At 41.1% G+C, this 17,129-nt stretch overlaps 1 protein-coding gene across 1 annotated transcript; it reads left to right on the top strand.

The window, feature by feature from the left end:
* The first annotated feature begins 2,167 nt into the window (after positions 1-2,167).
* On the top strand, positions 2,168-15,395 carry LOC122568125 (protein sickie-like). The gene is made up of 4 exons (XM_043727504.1): positions 2,168-2,202; positions 3,086-4,667; positions 5,173-5,540; positions 15,078-15,395. Exons 1-4 carry the CDS (start codon positions 2,168-2,170, stop codon positions 15,367-15,369), a joined length of 2,277 nt encoding a protein of 758 aa, XP_043583439.1. The 3' UTR covers positions 15,370-15,395.
* The last annotated feature ends 1,734 nt before the right edge of the window (positions 15,396-17,129 follow it).

Genomic DNA, 17,129 nt, shown 5'->3' on the forward strand with positions numbered 1-17,129 from the left:
GTAATTTGATATCTTAATAATCTTAACTCCTTGTACCCACGCCGTATTTATACGGACCGAGCTATTAATAAAAAGCAGACCGACGTATCTTTATCAACTTTAATTAGGACGTCGTATACCTCGAGACTGTTGTAAGAAGGAAAGGTAATTCAATAGCTCGATTTTTTAATCATAAAACCGAATTACCAATGTGGTTAATTAACCATTGACGAAGAGAATGTCGAGTGGTTACCTATAATACCTATTTATGTATTGTTTGTTTCATTTCCGGTTTTTAGGAGTTTAGGTAGGAATCCTCAAATTTAATACGCCCTATTTGCTTCTGTCTTTTTCAATTCGATGCCGGGGAAACGATCACATAAAATTTTCTTAATTTCAAGTGAATTATATCGTCTTTCGATTTTATTGAATCATCAAGCTTATAAAAAATGACCTCTTAAGAAACAAAGACATAATAAAGAGCAAATGCCCGACTGTAAAAAGAATCGTAAAATATTGGAAAAATTAAAAAGGTAGATTAAAAAAAAAAATCACAAAACACTAAACCACGTAGGTCGATATTCTATATTGCTTCATACTCCTAATCATTTACTTGGATCTTTTTTTTCTCAAATATGCAAGTAGTAAAATAATCTACTTTCCTTATTTTCGCGTGGTTTGTATCGCCCTTCATATGCATTGCGTTCATAAAATATCAATCTCCTTGAGACTATCAAATGAACGGAATAATAAATCACAGAAGCTTAAAAAGTCTATCGCAAAATATGTAAATACCCCTGCGCAGATTTTGCACAGCAAAGCAAGTCGTAGCGGGGTATACACCTCGGAACGGAAGCGTCAGGAGAACCACGAGAATCGTCTGGCCGAAATCCATCCCGCTTAACCGCGAATGACCGAGAAAACGAGTAACAAGAATAAACAATGTGGCAATGACCAATGGCTGGTGAAAGGGCGAGAAGGCTCGGGCGTAAGCGGCGGTCATGCGTGAAGCAATCGAGCCCCTTCTCGGTCAGATTTATCGCGGACTCTCTTCTTTTAGAAGAATCCCTCTTTTCGAATCCTAATACAGACAGGCCGGTCGCATTCTCGATGCACCTTTCTTTGCCGGACGCGTGCGAGAGAATCCGACCCGTTCTCTCGGGCTTTGACGCTTCGTTGGCTTCGACGTTCACGGCGATCCATCGTTGACCGCACAAACCTTCGCCATCGACGAGCCTTTCTGTCTTTTCTTTTTCTCTTATTCCCTCTCTACCGCTCTTCGTATGTCAGTATCGTTTTCTTTTCTCTGGACGAAGCGGTAGGGGCTGAAATTCACGTTCGTGATCGCGGACCGTGCGCCAGCAACGAGCTATTTTTAACACTTGGTATACCGATCCCGCAATTGTGCCCCGATTTCTATTCTATTTTCTAAAAGCGGTGATACACCATTTCTGTGATACAGCAGGTTGCACGCTCGCTTCGGATATTTATCCGACTGTTAGAATTTGACAGGTTGTAGTTCTCTAATTCGTTGACAGGAGCTTCTCTGGGACCAAAATAAAAATTTATACGGTATATTTCTGTTTCATTTTTAGTTTTATAAATTAGAATAGACACACAACTATGATTTACGCGAGACTTAGATTTGAAGGGTTTTAAGAAATAAGGACGTTTATGGCAAAATTACGTTTTAAGATATTCAGTTTCAAAGCTTTATTTCGTTAATAAAACCAAAATATCAATCGAATACGTTTCGATAATCAAATGACGGTAAAATGTATATAAATTTCAATTTGAATAAAAAATGGCGTAATAATAAAAAATCAATTCTGCACGTCCTTTTTCCATTTATCGGATTTCCTCTTGATGAAAAATATTAAAAGAAGATATATGTGTATAATGTTATAATTTAAATGCATAGAAAACCTTACACGTTGTAACGAAGAATTGTAAGAGGTAAAGAACTTAACGTTATACAAAAATATATATATATATATATGTCGGAGATGAAAGAACACCGGAGCCTTCCTTGGGAACCTTGGGAAAATCCCGTAATACTGCAATTTAGATTCTACCGTAGCCGTAATTAAACAATTATCATTCAACCTGAGTGTACTTATTTGGGATCCGTGACAATGAGCTTGGGATCGAGGCGACAACCAGTCGCCAACGTAGCCGCGGTCAAGGGATGAACGTTTGTTTAACAAAGACCTTATTCGCCGGGTAAGGTGGTCGCCAGATGCCGATGCGTTTCCGCAGTGCATGTTCAGCTAGCCTGAGGACCCGTTGTAAATCTTAAGATTTAGTTAATTACAAGTCCTTCAAACAGAAAACAGTCTTTGTCCCAATTACGGGAATATCGGGGAAACCTACTTTCTCTTGAACGACGCTCCTCATTAACAACTCTCCCCTCAAGGGCACCTAGCGTCCTTTTCTAACCGCGGACGTGGAGATTGACCAATTAACAGCAACGTCAATTTCCCTCACTTTCCGAACGGAGGCTTTCTCCATGAATCCGATGATCTCGTGCCCTTGGGCACACCCCGTCATAGTTTTCCTCGGTGGCATCATCGCAACGAAAATTCATTCCTGCTCGCGACTTTATTAACGAAAAAGGAATAACGTCTTCGCGATGTGTTAACCAAGGGTCGGGCTTAGATTTTGTGAGAGCATACGTCTACTATCCCGTTGACCGCGAATTCGTTATCGAACCTAGGATCATTGCCATTAGCGTCTCGAGTATCTAATTACCACAGTTACTTGTCGATATCTGTAACAATCATACTTGCTCTAGTCAATATCTTCTCTGTTGCATAAGGACAATGTCTAATCACAACGAAGGTTCCTTTCACGCCCCTAACCCCAGCTCGAATCATAACGCTTCTCCGACATATATATATACCTTTTATCCTTCATTTTCCCAATTTCTTTTCATCATATCTTTCCTTGCAGAAACACAATCGTTAAACTGTTTACCATTTGTTATCGAGCATATTGTAGACTCGATAATATTTTCCTATCGTTGCGTCGTTCGTATTATTTGCTATTTCTCACAATCGTAATAATGGCATCGAAGAACTAATCATCGAACAATAAATCGTTTCAGCCCTCGAACGTCTACAGTGGGCAAACCCAGCGGCGTAAGGACTGCTCAACAATCGCCGTACGCCACCACGGGTGCTCCCACCCAGCAAAACAAGAACTCCGTCTTAGACAAATTCAAGCTCTTCAACAACAAAGAGAAGAATCAAGATCGCGGTAAAGCTTCGTCCGGCGTGTCGAAACGTACATCCAGTTCTTCCGGCTTTTCCTCGGCGAGATCGGAACACTCCGATAGCTCGACGTCGCTGTGCGATCAGAGCAAATTGCAAGTGGAGTCGCCCAAGAGTCGCGCGCTGAAATCGAAGCTGCAATCGACCAAGCCGGCGAAACAAGCGAGCCCGAAGACGGTGAGGAAAGAGCAGAGCAAAGCTCAAAGTAAAATAGCGCGGACAAAGGGTGCACCTGATAAATTGGTCGGCTATAATCCGCCCTTGGAAGATGTCAAGCCGATCAGTAAAATCGGTGGCGTGGCGGCCAAACCGGCCGTGGACAAAAAGTCCTCGAATCTCCACGATCTGCTGAAGCAACAGCCTAGCAGTCAACTGCAGAAACCGAATCCTTCCGTGTTGATGCCTCCTAAGCAAATCGCTCCGCAAGACGCGAAGAACTTTGGCAGCTTGAAGAACGACTCGTCGAAACAGTCGCCCAGACCCAAAATGGAGCTGCCAGCCAAGATACCCGACACGAAAGTTCATCTGCAAAATATGAAGGTTCCGCCGAACGGATTGAACAAGGACGTTCTAGCGCAGAAGGTATTATTGAGCAATACGAATGGAATGATCAAGCAGACTGAGCACGAAGAAATCGTCATCATCAACGAGAATAGTTCTACGATCGATCACACGTTGTCTATGAACCAAGCGAATTTGTGCGACCAAAAGTCGACGGTCGAGAAGCAAAAGGAGATCGGTGAGAACGTATTGACGAATAATCAAGCGGCACCCGTGGAAAATAGCAGTCCGTCGAAGCAACAAAATACGAGCCTGCCCGTGAAAGCTCGAATTCCAAACGAAGTACACGAGACAGAAAGGATAAATGGAAAGCAAACGCCGCCCGTTTCTCCTCGCAACAGCCCGGAAGCACCGATGGATGTAAAAATGGCAAGCATTCAAGAGAACCCGGCAGCTGCTGCAACGACTCACGTTAACGTTCCTCCTCACGGGCAAGTTTCGAACGCGCTAAATTTTGGAGCGAATAAGCAGCCACCGGTTCTTAATAGTCCACTGCAAGGTTCAACCTTGGGCGCTTCCGGGAGCCCAGGTTCCAGCATTCCAAAGCCCACGGCCTTGGTGAAAGGCACTTCGAAACCACCGAAGGAAAACAACATGCCAGGCGCACCGACGCCCACAAAATTAAAGGCAGACGCTTTGCATCGTAAGCTCGATCCGAACACGGTTGCAATGGTGTCACCAATGCCAAGTATCTCCGATCTGATGTCCGAGAGCTCTCATAGTAATTCTAATAGTACTGGTCAGAGTAATTCCAGCGACAGCAGCGTTATTTATAGGCCCAGCAGCGAAAGCGGCAGCGAAATCAAAACCATACCTAACAGGAAAATTGACACAACCTTCGAACAAATGGAGAAGGTCAGTAACACGTCGATACGTCGATACGTATTCCTCGGACGAACGATGTATTTAACTTCGGTAAAATATTACTTGACGCTTTTATGGCGGGTGATAGCAAGCGATAGGCGGCAAGTATTTGACTGTCAGCGATTTTAGACAAACGATTGCAAGGACTCGTCTTTGCTGTGATAGTGTACAATTCGCACAAAATTATTGCGGGATGAAACAAGCGTTATCGGGGAAAAAATAGAGATATGCCAGAAAGATGTTGTATGTTTCAAAGAAAATGTAATAAATTTTAAAGAGAACACAACAGAAAGAATAAGGGGTCTTTAAACGAAAAGTCGCGTGTCCGCCAATGTAGCCCAAAACACCTGCTGTGAAATTGTTGAGTAATTAGGTATTATATACGGCTGCTGATAAACTTTGCATAGTTAGCGTAATGCAAATCATCCTTTAATTGCTAAATATCTAAGATGAATGTTAAATGCAGGATCAGGCGTTAATTTAGTCTATTTTATAGGTTTTGTCAGAAAGTTCAACGTGCGGTGGAGGTTCTATGGGTGATGACGAAGCGGAGATGACAGTGAAGCCTATGCAGCCTCTACTTCGCGGTTACACGCCGGGTGCAAGGGCCCTTCAGACCTTACCAAGCAGAACAACAGCGCGACAGTACACGATTCTTCATTCTTCTTCTCATCATCATGTCGGTCACGATTACGCGGACATCGACGTCGCCTCCGGTTATCTGAGCGACGGGGAGGTTCTTCGAGGTGGCATGACCGTTGGTAGTAGAACTATATCCGACTTGTGCGATGGTTACATGTCCGAGGGCGGTGCTTCGTTGTACGCACGCAGAATCAATCCGTCTTACGGCCACGATCACGAGAGGTAAGTTTATAGAAACGTTCATTTTTATCTAAATATTTCGATTACGTTTATTCGACTGTCTAAATTAGTTGAAATTAAATTTTAGTTAAAAAGCAGTTAAACGAAATTTACGGATTACCGCTGAGAAGCAATACATACTTCGCTAATCTATCATTCGGTTTCACTTAAGTCGGCTCGAGATTGTACTTATTTCTTATTAAAAATCCAACTTCACAGTGTTTATTTTTTGTTTACTTTTAGTAACTTTTAACTTGTAAAATAACATCCTCTGATGCAAGGAAGATGAAAAGATTTCAAATCGCCTGAAAAGTCTCGAAGACAAAGCACGCTACGTTATACGTGTTTTGTCCATTTATTTCCACGAGGGCATCTTGTTGCTTCTTGGTGCACGTGTTTCAATGGCACGTCGAGTGAGTCATAGTTCCCCCATGAACGTAAAATGTAAGCCGCCAGATTTGTCAGCGCACGTGGGCCCAATTGTGGATTCTAACCGATGAATATAATTTTATTAGCGGACAAAGCGTTGCCGTTTTTCAAGAAATTGTTTGCAAATTTTCATTGCTCGTATTCAATCGTTCTCTACTCGCGATTTATTTAAGAAAACGTAAATCAACCTCTAAACATATAATTTAGTTTTTCACCACATTTGTACAAAATTCGAACAAAATCCTTACATATAGCTAATTGTAGCTAATTAGCGAAAAAACGATTCTTTTTACCCAACTATTTATTACCTTACAATACAATTGTGGAAACGATTGCTAATTTCATTTGAAACATCAGGGAGATACTTAAGTAATATTAAGTTATTCTAGCGCGTATCATTTGGCGAAGTAGATTAACGATGCCTGAATCAGACTTAATACGGCATGCACCAAGTAGCGATGCTACTACTAACGGCCTTTAATTAGACGAAATTTGCAGGGGCTAATTTCGTACGGGCCTCCAATTACTCAGCTCTTCGCAGCTTAGCACGGTTATCTTTGGTTGCTTCGATTGAATTAAGAAAGCCTTGCCGAGATGCTGGTTAATTAACTTTTCTATGCTTCACTTTTATCCATTCTTCTAGTCTCTCATCGAGTTACCTTACCTGAAAATCCACTAGTTTTCTGTTAATTTCAGACCGTTTCGAAAGTGTCTGTATCTAAATTACGTTCACGTAATTACGAACGCGTAATAAGTTGGTGAGATTCGTGTTATTAACATTCGCCGAAGGAAAAGTAAAAGTCAAAGTTCATTAAACTTTAAGAAAATCAAAGTATCCTTAAAACGTCCGAAACGCTTAAAATATTTGGTTATCAGATAATTCCAATAAACCAATCAAAATCGGAGAATTTCGTTGCGACAGAAGTGTCGAAGGATGGAAAGAAAATTTGACTGGAAGCAGAGGAGAATTGGCAATGGAGAAAAAAAGCGGAAATGGGTCAGTGGTGATCATTTCGATTAGATTCACCGCATTGAGTTTGGATTCGTCTCGGTCGAATAGAATCTCATTGAAGCGTAGGTCGTTTTATCCAGCTCGTTCGACTATTCAATCTCATTTGATTTCCTTCGAACGTGTCGTCCATGTAAAGTGTATTGGACGAACGACAATAATTTCTCGCGAACGCCCTATATTACAACTCGGTCCGGCAGATAAGAAATTCTACTGCAATTTTCGCAGGAATATAGGACACGGCCATCGTTCGTAAGGAAACTCCGGTTGTATCGATAATAGCGAGGAAACAGCGAGTTAACGATTGCGATGCGTTCCATGCGACGAGAATAATCATAACGGAAATGTTCTAGCGTCATACTCGTAATTTTGTACGAATATCACGTATCGCATTGACAATCTTGGCGAAAGTTGCTTCGAATATTAATACTTTTAGAATTATATTCCATAGAGATTTTTACATAATCAGAATCCATCGATTCATTCATATCGCATCCCTGCGCACGTAAGGACCTTCGTTAACATATTGCTAGCAGATCGAGGGGATTTTCCCCATTTCACTTAGCGAGCCACTGAACTCTATAGACGTAACAATAGAAACTTGTAAGTCCTTCATAGACTACTAGCAACCAAAGTATAATGAAATATTCATATCTCCGTCTCATCCAATCCACAAAATCGTTTCTATATTAATTTAGAATACAGACAGTTTCCAATTTCAGTATACGCTATAACGTCCAATGAACATACAATTCTTTGGAGAACTACTGGATTGTGTCCTTTCTTTCCGAACCTGTTCGATTCTTAGGTTTCCATTTTATAAGAAAAGCGGTGACACGAAACAGTTAGGTCGGGTGAAAAAAGAGGAAAAAAGAACTCAGTGAACGTTCCACCTAGAGTGACTTCGAGTGGATTATCCCGATTATATCGAGAAACGCCTTGAATTTAAAGCGCGCATCCATAGAGCCGTGCCCCGTGGCAATTTGCCCTCTGTACCGATATTCGAAACCTCGACACGATCCAGACACTTGTATGGCTATACAGTACATGCGACCTAGGCGAAAAACGTATTATCGGCAGTCGTTCGATTCATTTTCCGATAATAGAGACAAATTGTTCGATCGATGCAATTCGTTACAATTTGTTACAATTTGTTATAAATGGATAAAATGCCATTTCAAACGGAACGAGTATTATTGCAGTTGTAGCAATAAAAAGATGCTTAGGCTTTTATCACGCGTAAACTAGTCTAATAAAAAAGAAAATTTATATGCCATAGATGTATTTCAGTTTCAGCTTGTTTCATAGTTAAGATCGTAGCACCATTTATCGATGATTCTAAAGCTAGAGTATTTGATTCTATTTATTTTACTACATTCTGTATGAAATTTCCTATCCTCTCGGACTGAAACGATCGTTTCTTTACTCTGTCATCATACCGTTTACTATTTCAACTTCTCGATTGGTATCGTGATACTTTAGGACGCTTCAATTTTCCACGGTAATTTACTCGGCCAACGACAGTCGCTCGTCGAACAGGAATACTGCGGAGTATTGCGGAACGTTCTGAAGGTAACGTTCAAGCCAAACAAGCAGAAACATAGACCGAGAACAGAAGCATTCGCTCGTGCTCGTTTAGTGTAAACGGCCGTCTAGCAATTTGTTCGTAGAATTATTTACACCGAAAGAGCTTCGCTGCGAATATACGTTCGTTAAAATTAGACCGTGCACCTTCTACCAGAATGCTCGATAGTTATTTCCAGTTCGATCCTTACTTACATCAGCGACGACGACGTTTGTCGAAATTATAAGGCAGTATATTATAAAATGGATCATAATAATGACGTCTAACGAAGAAATTGTAAGAAATCCTATTATAAAATAAATTATACGATAACCGAATCGTATTAGATCATTCGGATGTTCCTATTTCCTATTTGGCGAACAATCGCCACTTTGCGAAAAATAGCACGCTTACGCTTTAATTTCGCTAAGCACAGACGAATACGAGGGATCGCTCGTCGTTAGGTTGAAAGGTACCTTTAGGACACCCGCCCGAGTCTTGGTAGTAGGCCAGCGGAATAGCCGCTAGGCCGCAGGAACAGCAGTGTTTTCGTAATACGCCAAACAGCCGGAGGCGTATCATGGACCCTCTCCAGGCTTGCTAACTCGTTTGGCACAAGCAAGCCGCGTATCATCCGCTTGAAACCCAACGCGCTTTTCGGAAATTCAATATACTTGCCCCCGTCTTCTGGCTCGACCCTCTATATATCCTTCCACCATCGTCGTGAACCCCATAAAGCAGGGCGAGCGCACAACAAAGAAGGCGAGTTCTGAGAGCCATATTCCAACGATTACGAATCCTTCAACAATGCTAGAGAACATTATCTTTCGCTTATCCCTTAGCATTCGTGCCTTTAATTCTTTTCTACCTAATACTGTCGCTTCTGTAGCTTCGTATTTACTTCTTTTTTTTTCTTTTTTTATTGTGTCCGAGGAGAATTGCGTTTGACCGTTTTCGAATATTCGCGTAAATTCAAATTTTTCTGACCACAACTGGCCAAAAGTGGAAGCCGCATAAGCAAAAATTTATTTTATTTGCTGAATATCGTAGTGAGTGCTATATTTAGGATACTTTATATATTCTTGCGTATTATGCGCAACCTGTGCATTTTCCGCTTTCAAATATCCCATAATTGTGTAAAAATCCGCAGTCCACTAACGAGTTCGAAGAAAATTCGTGCCAGGAAATAAGGCAAGGGGTGAGAGCTGGCTTTCTGCACGTCATTCACGGTACTTTTAAATACAATATTTATTCTAGAGTTGACACGAAATTAGGATACCGTCGAGGTTCTATTTAATTTTATCTTAATGCAGTTTCCAAGTTTGATTACTGCTCCCATGTGTGGGTATGTGGTTCCTCGTTCTATTTAATTACGGGCTTTACGCGATGAAGACAGAGTCGACGGAATTTTGACTCGCCAAGGTGGAGGTTAAACCCTCCAGGTGTTCCTAATTGCAATCATCAAACATTGAGAAAATGATGTTTACTCTTCCCTTAGTTCTTCCTCTTTTATCCCTGTTAAATCTCTTTAGTACGTCTGATCCTTCTCTACAAAAATTTATGACTTTTGTCACAGTAATCCATAAACCGTATAAAGTGCTATTAATTCAAAGCGTTAAAAGGGAACGATATAACGACGAGATGCGCATGGGATGCGCTGTAAGAATTATTACAAATAGCATAATATGGGAGAAAGAATTTATTCTACGTGAAATTGTAATGTGATAAAAGAGTGAAAATTACATGAATAATGCAATATGAAAGTGGACGAATAAATCGTCACTGTGACGTACAGAATATTTCGTAGAAATAACGAATAACCAAAAGACGAATAAAAGTAGAGCAATCGGTGAGTACAGAATTAGCCAGTACATTTCAAACAATGTTCAGCAGGTGTATGTAAATACGATTGCCGTTTGAAATGTCAAGACAATTATCGAGGAATCGCAGGCACAGAATAGAGAATACGTTCGGCTTTAGCATCGAATAATGGATTGAAACAAGCAGCAAAGCGAGAAATCAATTTAAACTACCGAGAAGAGACGTGGCATTCGACGTAGACGTATACAGAAAGATAAACGTCTTTGTCTTTCGCAGACGTTGCTTCGTATTGTCCCTTTCGGTTGACAAAATGGTAAGCGCACGATCGGAGGATTCGTGTGTCGCCAAATTTTGACGCCATGCGTTGCAACTTGCAACGCCTTTTTTCTTCTACTAATTTTAAAACGTTCAGAGTCGGTAATTGTCGACAACGATTTGAAATCGATATAGAATACACTTATTTACGTATAAATCATTAAAACATCGAATGACGACGATTTGTAGAAACCAATATCCACCAACATGGCGAATTTACGCGCTAAACCACGCGTTCGATGTAATTATCCTGATAGATCGCTAAATTACTTCGCACGGAAATACTATAACTCTTTGACCGGTTGTAATGGTACACTTAATCCTTCTAATTGTTTCATAAATCACGAATTGCAACTTTCCGGATAATATGTGTTCATACGGTATTGATTTAAATGGTCGGCTTTCGAAGCATTTGAATTTAAAATTGAAACTGCGATTGAGACTTTTTCCCTAGATGCATAATTCATAACAGAGATGTCTAGGTTTTGTATGGTAATGCGGATTATGAAGTATTCTCTGCTAGAATACGTCAGAATCCTAGACTGGCGTAAAAATTGCACGGAATAACGTGCAACGTTCGCGATTTCATCGTCATCGTTCGTCTGATTAAAGACAAATAAAAGGAACCGCGAGTAGACGTGCATACGTTTGATCATTACCATATAATTCCATCTCTTTCAACGAAATTTTCATTCGCCTTTGATCAAACAAACTTTTACTTAACCCGCCACTGTCAATAAAAAATTCCAAACTGTGGATTTCTATCGTACGAGCAAAAGCTCATAATGGGAGGGATCAGCGTTGATACAAAGTCCAATTACACCAACTGTTTGTTCTCCGACAAATGTATACGTACAAACGGAGTTCTGCTGTACTCGAAACATTGCGCAGAAAGAGTCTCATTTCTGATCCCAAAATAAAAAAAAAAAGAAAGAAATGATAAAGAAAAACAAAAAAGAGGTAGAAATAGAAGAAGAAACCGGATCGAGTAACTGGAAGGAGACGTTGGCGCAGTAGAGAAAGTTTATCTGTAAGGAAAAAAATTGGTGGTGAGTCGGTATCTAGATTCTAGATGAAGACGAGGACGTGTCGTCGCGAGACGATACGGAGTGAGATTGGCACGACGCTTGCGTGGGCGGCGTGACGTCACGTGGATCGATCCGTCGGCGGCGGTTTCGCTGGTGCGATCTGCCGGCGACGTTGCTAAACCTGGCAGAGGGCAGCTTAAGGCGCCACCAAGGGTGGTTCTTGCGCGACAGCTGAGAAGGGCGCGGAGGGTTGCACTCGGGGGTCGGTTTGACGGGAGAGACCTATCCGTAGCGTAGCGCGTAGTGGCGAGGGGTGGGGAGCATCGTCGAGAACGAACGAAACGTACGTACGTACACGAACGACGGGAAGTCGTGGTTAGCGATAGTTCTCCGGGGACTGAGGAGCCGGCTACTCTTCGCCACGTTCCCGTCCACACTTTTTGATTCATATTTTCTCCCAATTTACACGTTCCCGGATTCGCACACGAAACCAACCACCGTCGGCCGGTTTCGAACCAACGAACCGGAATATTGTGATGTTCCGCGGAAACATCGGCCGCGTGAGGAGTGTACGCGTTAAGAACGTTGCCGAGTGACGTCCTATACGGAGGAGGTGAACCACGATTTCCGAGACGCAAGTTCAGGGTAATCCTTCGTTCCGTTTACATTTTCTTTTGTCTCGCTGAGTTTCAACGTTTCGTCCTTTTCGCTGGCCTGATCACCGGATATCGGTGCGTCCAGGTGTCAAGGTTAGGAAGTTTTAGGGGATGAATGACCTGTCACGAGTGTTATTTTGTCACGGACCTTCCGGTTACCGTCCGATTCGCGAGACAGCGGAATGGAATATTTTATTTGCAACGTTGCATGTAAAGTGCCGGATATTGCACGGTTTTGTGAGTTGAGAAAATGAAAATGACGATAGTATATAAAATTTGACGGGAGGGTGGTAGTTTAATTGTACGATATTCGCTCGAGAAAGTGAGAATGAAAAGTTAAATGGGCGAATTTACGCGAATGAAAATATATTCGAAGAATCGTTCGATCTCCTATTCCGAAGAAAGTAAACGTCGATAGCCCCGTCGAGTTGTCTTTGACATCGATTGAGATGCTATACTTTTCAATAATTCCATAGAATAGATTTTTCCGTGCCGTCTATATTTTCTCTATATCTTCGAGTAGTTCTCGCTACTTGGAGAACCGTACATTATACATTTGTATGAACATAAGAATAACAAGAGAATCGCTATGATACTAAGAAAACAGCCATCGTGTTCGAATTATCTCGGTACGAAAATATTGATATAATATTATTACGAAGGGTCGTTAATATCGAGACCAGACGATCGTTCTTTGTAACCATCGCATCTTACCGAAAAGAAAGGTAAGAAAGAAAGGACGAAAATCTTGAAATGTTGATGAGAACACAGCTGTAACTTTCGCCGTCTTTTCTCTACCTTTACTTTCCTTCGATCTATCTTTAAGGGAATATGATCTTTTCGATGGAACTCGCCTTAGAGATATCGAAAGAACATCGCTACACTTTTACTTTTCGTGACTTCACTTTTTAAATTCTTTGGTAATTCATGCGCTCTTCCCAATTATTTAAAATAAATTCTTTCATAATGCAAGACCATCGACGAATATTCTTGTTCGAAATGGAACAACGAGTTTCATGTCACCTTCGATTATCGTTAGATCGTAATGCTTAAGATAGCTTAATCTTGATTAAATTAAATTTATTTGACGCCAGATATAAAGTATTGAAAACGATAAAGATCAGGTTTGAAGAAAGTCGATTGGACTTAAAATAAATTTCTGTATCGTTCGATGCAACATGTACAGCTTGCTGTTCGGCATTGTATATTGATTACGAAATCTCAAACAATAAACAGTTATAATACGTTTCACGTGACGCGTATAGCGTCACGGATAATTACAACGGTATGAGAGAAACGCTAGTCGAGGAAAGCTTGTAAAGAAATGTCGGAAAAGCATTATTAGAAGCAGAACGCGTTAATCACATTAGTTGGTAAAGTCTTGCGACAGCAGTGCGCTCACGTAAGCACAGTAATCCTAATCCTAGGCGCGTGATTCGTGAATTATTAATCGCACGAGCCACGAGACTTTCCAAGATTTGCATCAGCAAATTTGTTGCTCGGAGACTTGTCTAAATGCAAAGTAAACACACGTATCACACCTGCGATCGGACGCTCAGCAACCGACTTATACTACTTATAAACTAATTAGTCAACGTCCCAGCCGTGCAGAATCTCCAGATCTTTTACGTCAGCTTAACAACCGCTATTGATTTCATTTCTTTATTCTCTTTGTTCAACATCTTGCCTCCTTTATCCGCATCTAATCACATTGGTATTTTAAGTACCATACCATAAGAACACGATGCTATCGTTAATAAATCATCGTAGTTCAACTGAAAAATTTGCCAATGTTCTCCCTCCTTACGTTACATATAATAGCTGGAGTTTCGAGTTAAATCACGCGACCTATACAGACTGTTAAAATGCCACGAGTACAGAGTCAAGTTTTAACGTGGTATATATAAATCAACGCGTTTACCTTCAGATTACTGGTCGCGACGTTGCCAAGAAGGAAACGTTGATTCGTTAAGTTTTTGTGCAATTTTAATTGGCGACAATCACGAAAGTCGTCTGACACAAAGGGGACGAGGTGGACGTGCGGACAGCGTCACATCGATTTAGAACAGCTAGCAGGACAGACATTGTCGGCCAAATGGATTGACTCGTGGATCTAATCTCGCTAATAGAGCAATTTCTATACGATTCGAATCCTCCCTCGTTTGACACGATTCATACTGCCGTGGTAACTACGGTGCTTTTTCAACCGCCTGCAACATTCTGTCGGAGATTTCTTACAAAAAAGCCAACTACGCTCGTCGTTGTCTAGGTACATGCAGCTTTTATATTGCGCGCGTTAACTCATCCGGTGTGTCTTTAAATAGAAAAGCTCTGCTATATAGCTGGTACTAGTCTATTCGTTGCTTGAAAATCTTCTTCCAAAGGATAAATTATCCTACAGTGGGTACTCCGGTACTTGGGTGCCAAGGTACTCTGCAATTATTTTTCTAAGAAAATTTTATTTATTAACATCTATAGAAAGATATCGATCAGATAAGATTTATCGCGACAAAGAAGCACTGTTAGGTAACTTGGAAATCCCAAGAAAAAAAAGTGGTTACCTCGCGTCAAAGTTTATTTAAGTTTACGAGGAATTACGACAACATACGTAAAGGGGCAAACGAAGCAAAACTTGGCATAATTTTTAATTGAATATTTTTTAAAGCGGTGTGGCGTTTAGCGTAAACATTAACGAGAGTCGCACGTGCTTTTTTTTAGATACGTGGGTGGTTCGAGGCGAGAATTGTCAGGGGTGAAAGAACTGGTGACCTCGAGAAGGGTGCAGAAGAGACCCTCGGCAAACGTTGTAAGGTCGGATGGAGGTTGCATCGGGAGCAGTCCAGGAAGTGGCGGCGTCATCGCAGGCGGCTTGCTAGGCGGTTGCAGCGGTGGCAACGACGCCTTAGCGGAGTTAACCATCGAGGACCTGGCATCTATTCCCGCCGGAAATCACACCTCCGCCAATCACACAGGCCATTCCTCTCATCACAAGGTCAGCGAACTTAGCTAAATCGATATTTCGTCGGTGGTATTTATCCTTTAAATAAACGCCAAAGTATAACCGTTGCCAAACAGGATAATGGCGAATGGAAATATTGTTTACGGGTTCGTTACACGCATAGTTAATTATTCGCCAGCGCAGAATTGTTGTTTAATGGAAGCTCAATTATGTACACGATGGTTGATGCTTTCTAAAGAACAGTGAATTATAAATATTTGCTTGTAATTTCATTTTATACAATATCTTCCTTTCGTCGATTCGTGGCAATAGCGGTAATTACATTTGCATAATGCACAGTTTAAACATCATTAAATGTGTCGTTACATTGGATATTTTGATCTAAAATACTACGTATTCAATTTGTTAATCAGGGTACCACCAAATACGCATTTCTCTTTGGGACCGTGTTTCTGATAATTCTACATTATAATATATTTTGGTCTGTTTATATACGTGCAGTTTCTGAAAACATCGTTAGGATAAACGAATAATTCTATATATGGAATAATTGTCTGGTATTTACAAAGTAGTTGGAACAATATTCATCAGAATATTCCCTTGTACATACTTAGCGATCGATGACTCCACTTTGGTGACAAAGATGGCATGAAAATATCGCGATTCGTTGAACAGGTTGATCATTTTTGAGTGAAAATTGAAGAGGCGCAGTTATGATGGTAAATGAGACAGATAGGTACGAACGTGCGCAACAAATGCCACGATTTTCTCCCTTTGTTCATACGCTCCATCATTTCCAATCAAAGTAATCCGCCAATAGCTTGTTCATTAAACACGCAACGATAAACACGACGTACCAATTCGGTCGACGTATCAATTAGGGTTTTATTAATCAGTTGACATCGAATTGCTCGGCAAACATTGGTTGGAATTAATTAAGCTTACAATTAAATCGGAGTTTCGGTGAATCAATTCCTTTGGAAAAAAAAAGAATGGTAACGAGCTGGAACAATACGAATTACACAGGCTTTTGCGTATACGCGCGTATCTATAGGACGAAAGAGAAAGAGGGAGAGAGAGAGAGAGAGAGAGAGAGGGAAAGGAAAAGAGAAGGGTTGATTCGCGAGTCATTGCGGTTCCTTAGAACAAATCTCTATAATTGACAAACAATTGCTCGCAACCGACAATATAAGAACTACTCGATGTATAATAATTATTCAAGACGCATTACGTTGTGTCGTCTAATTATTGAATAGGTGCGTGCACGGTCTCACCGAAACGTAGGTCGGCAACGCACAAGCGCGGATGCGAGTTCGTGCGCAAACAATGAAATTACAAAGCATTTCGCTTCTACATATGCGTCAGCTGTTGCGTCGTGCAGCTGCCGTATACTGGGTGGTTCATTTTAAATGTTCTACGTTCAGGCGATTGGAAATCAAGTTAGGAGAAAAATTGAATCAAAATGCAACCGTCGCTTTGACAATTTGCCCGTACATTTTTCTCCATTGATCCCGAACCTGAGAATTTGTTGTTATCGCGTTTGATGGTGCAGCTGAAAACCCCGGGAATCAGCCTGTTTTAACAACGAGAAACAAAAATATTGCTCCAAAGTTTTTATGCTATGCTGATGCACACGAAGCACATCGTGCGGAAAATCATCTACAATCTAGTAAACGTTACTTTGCCTTTTGTCCCCATAAAAGCCGTATATTTGCAATTTTAAAATCATTAAAAAAAGACGAGAAAATGCCAAAGGATAATATCGTGAAAATGGAACGCCCGACGTAACAGCTTTACACAAGAGCCAGCAA

The sequence above is a fragment of the Bombus pyrosoma genome, linkage group LG1 (genome assembly GCF_014825855.1).
Source record: "Bombus pyrosoma isolate SC7728 linkage group LG1, ASM1482585v1, whole genome shotgun sequence".
Lineage (NCBI taxonomy): Eukaryota > Metazoa > Arthropoda > Insecta > Hymenoptera > Apidae > Bombus > Bombus pyrosoma.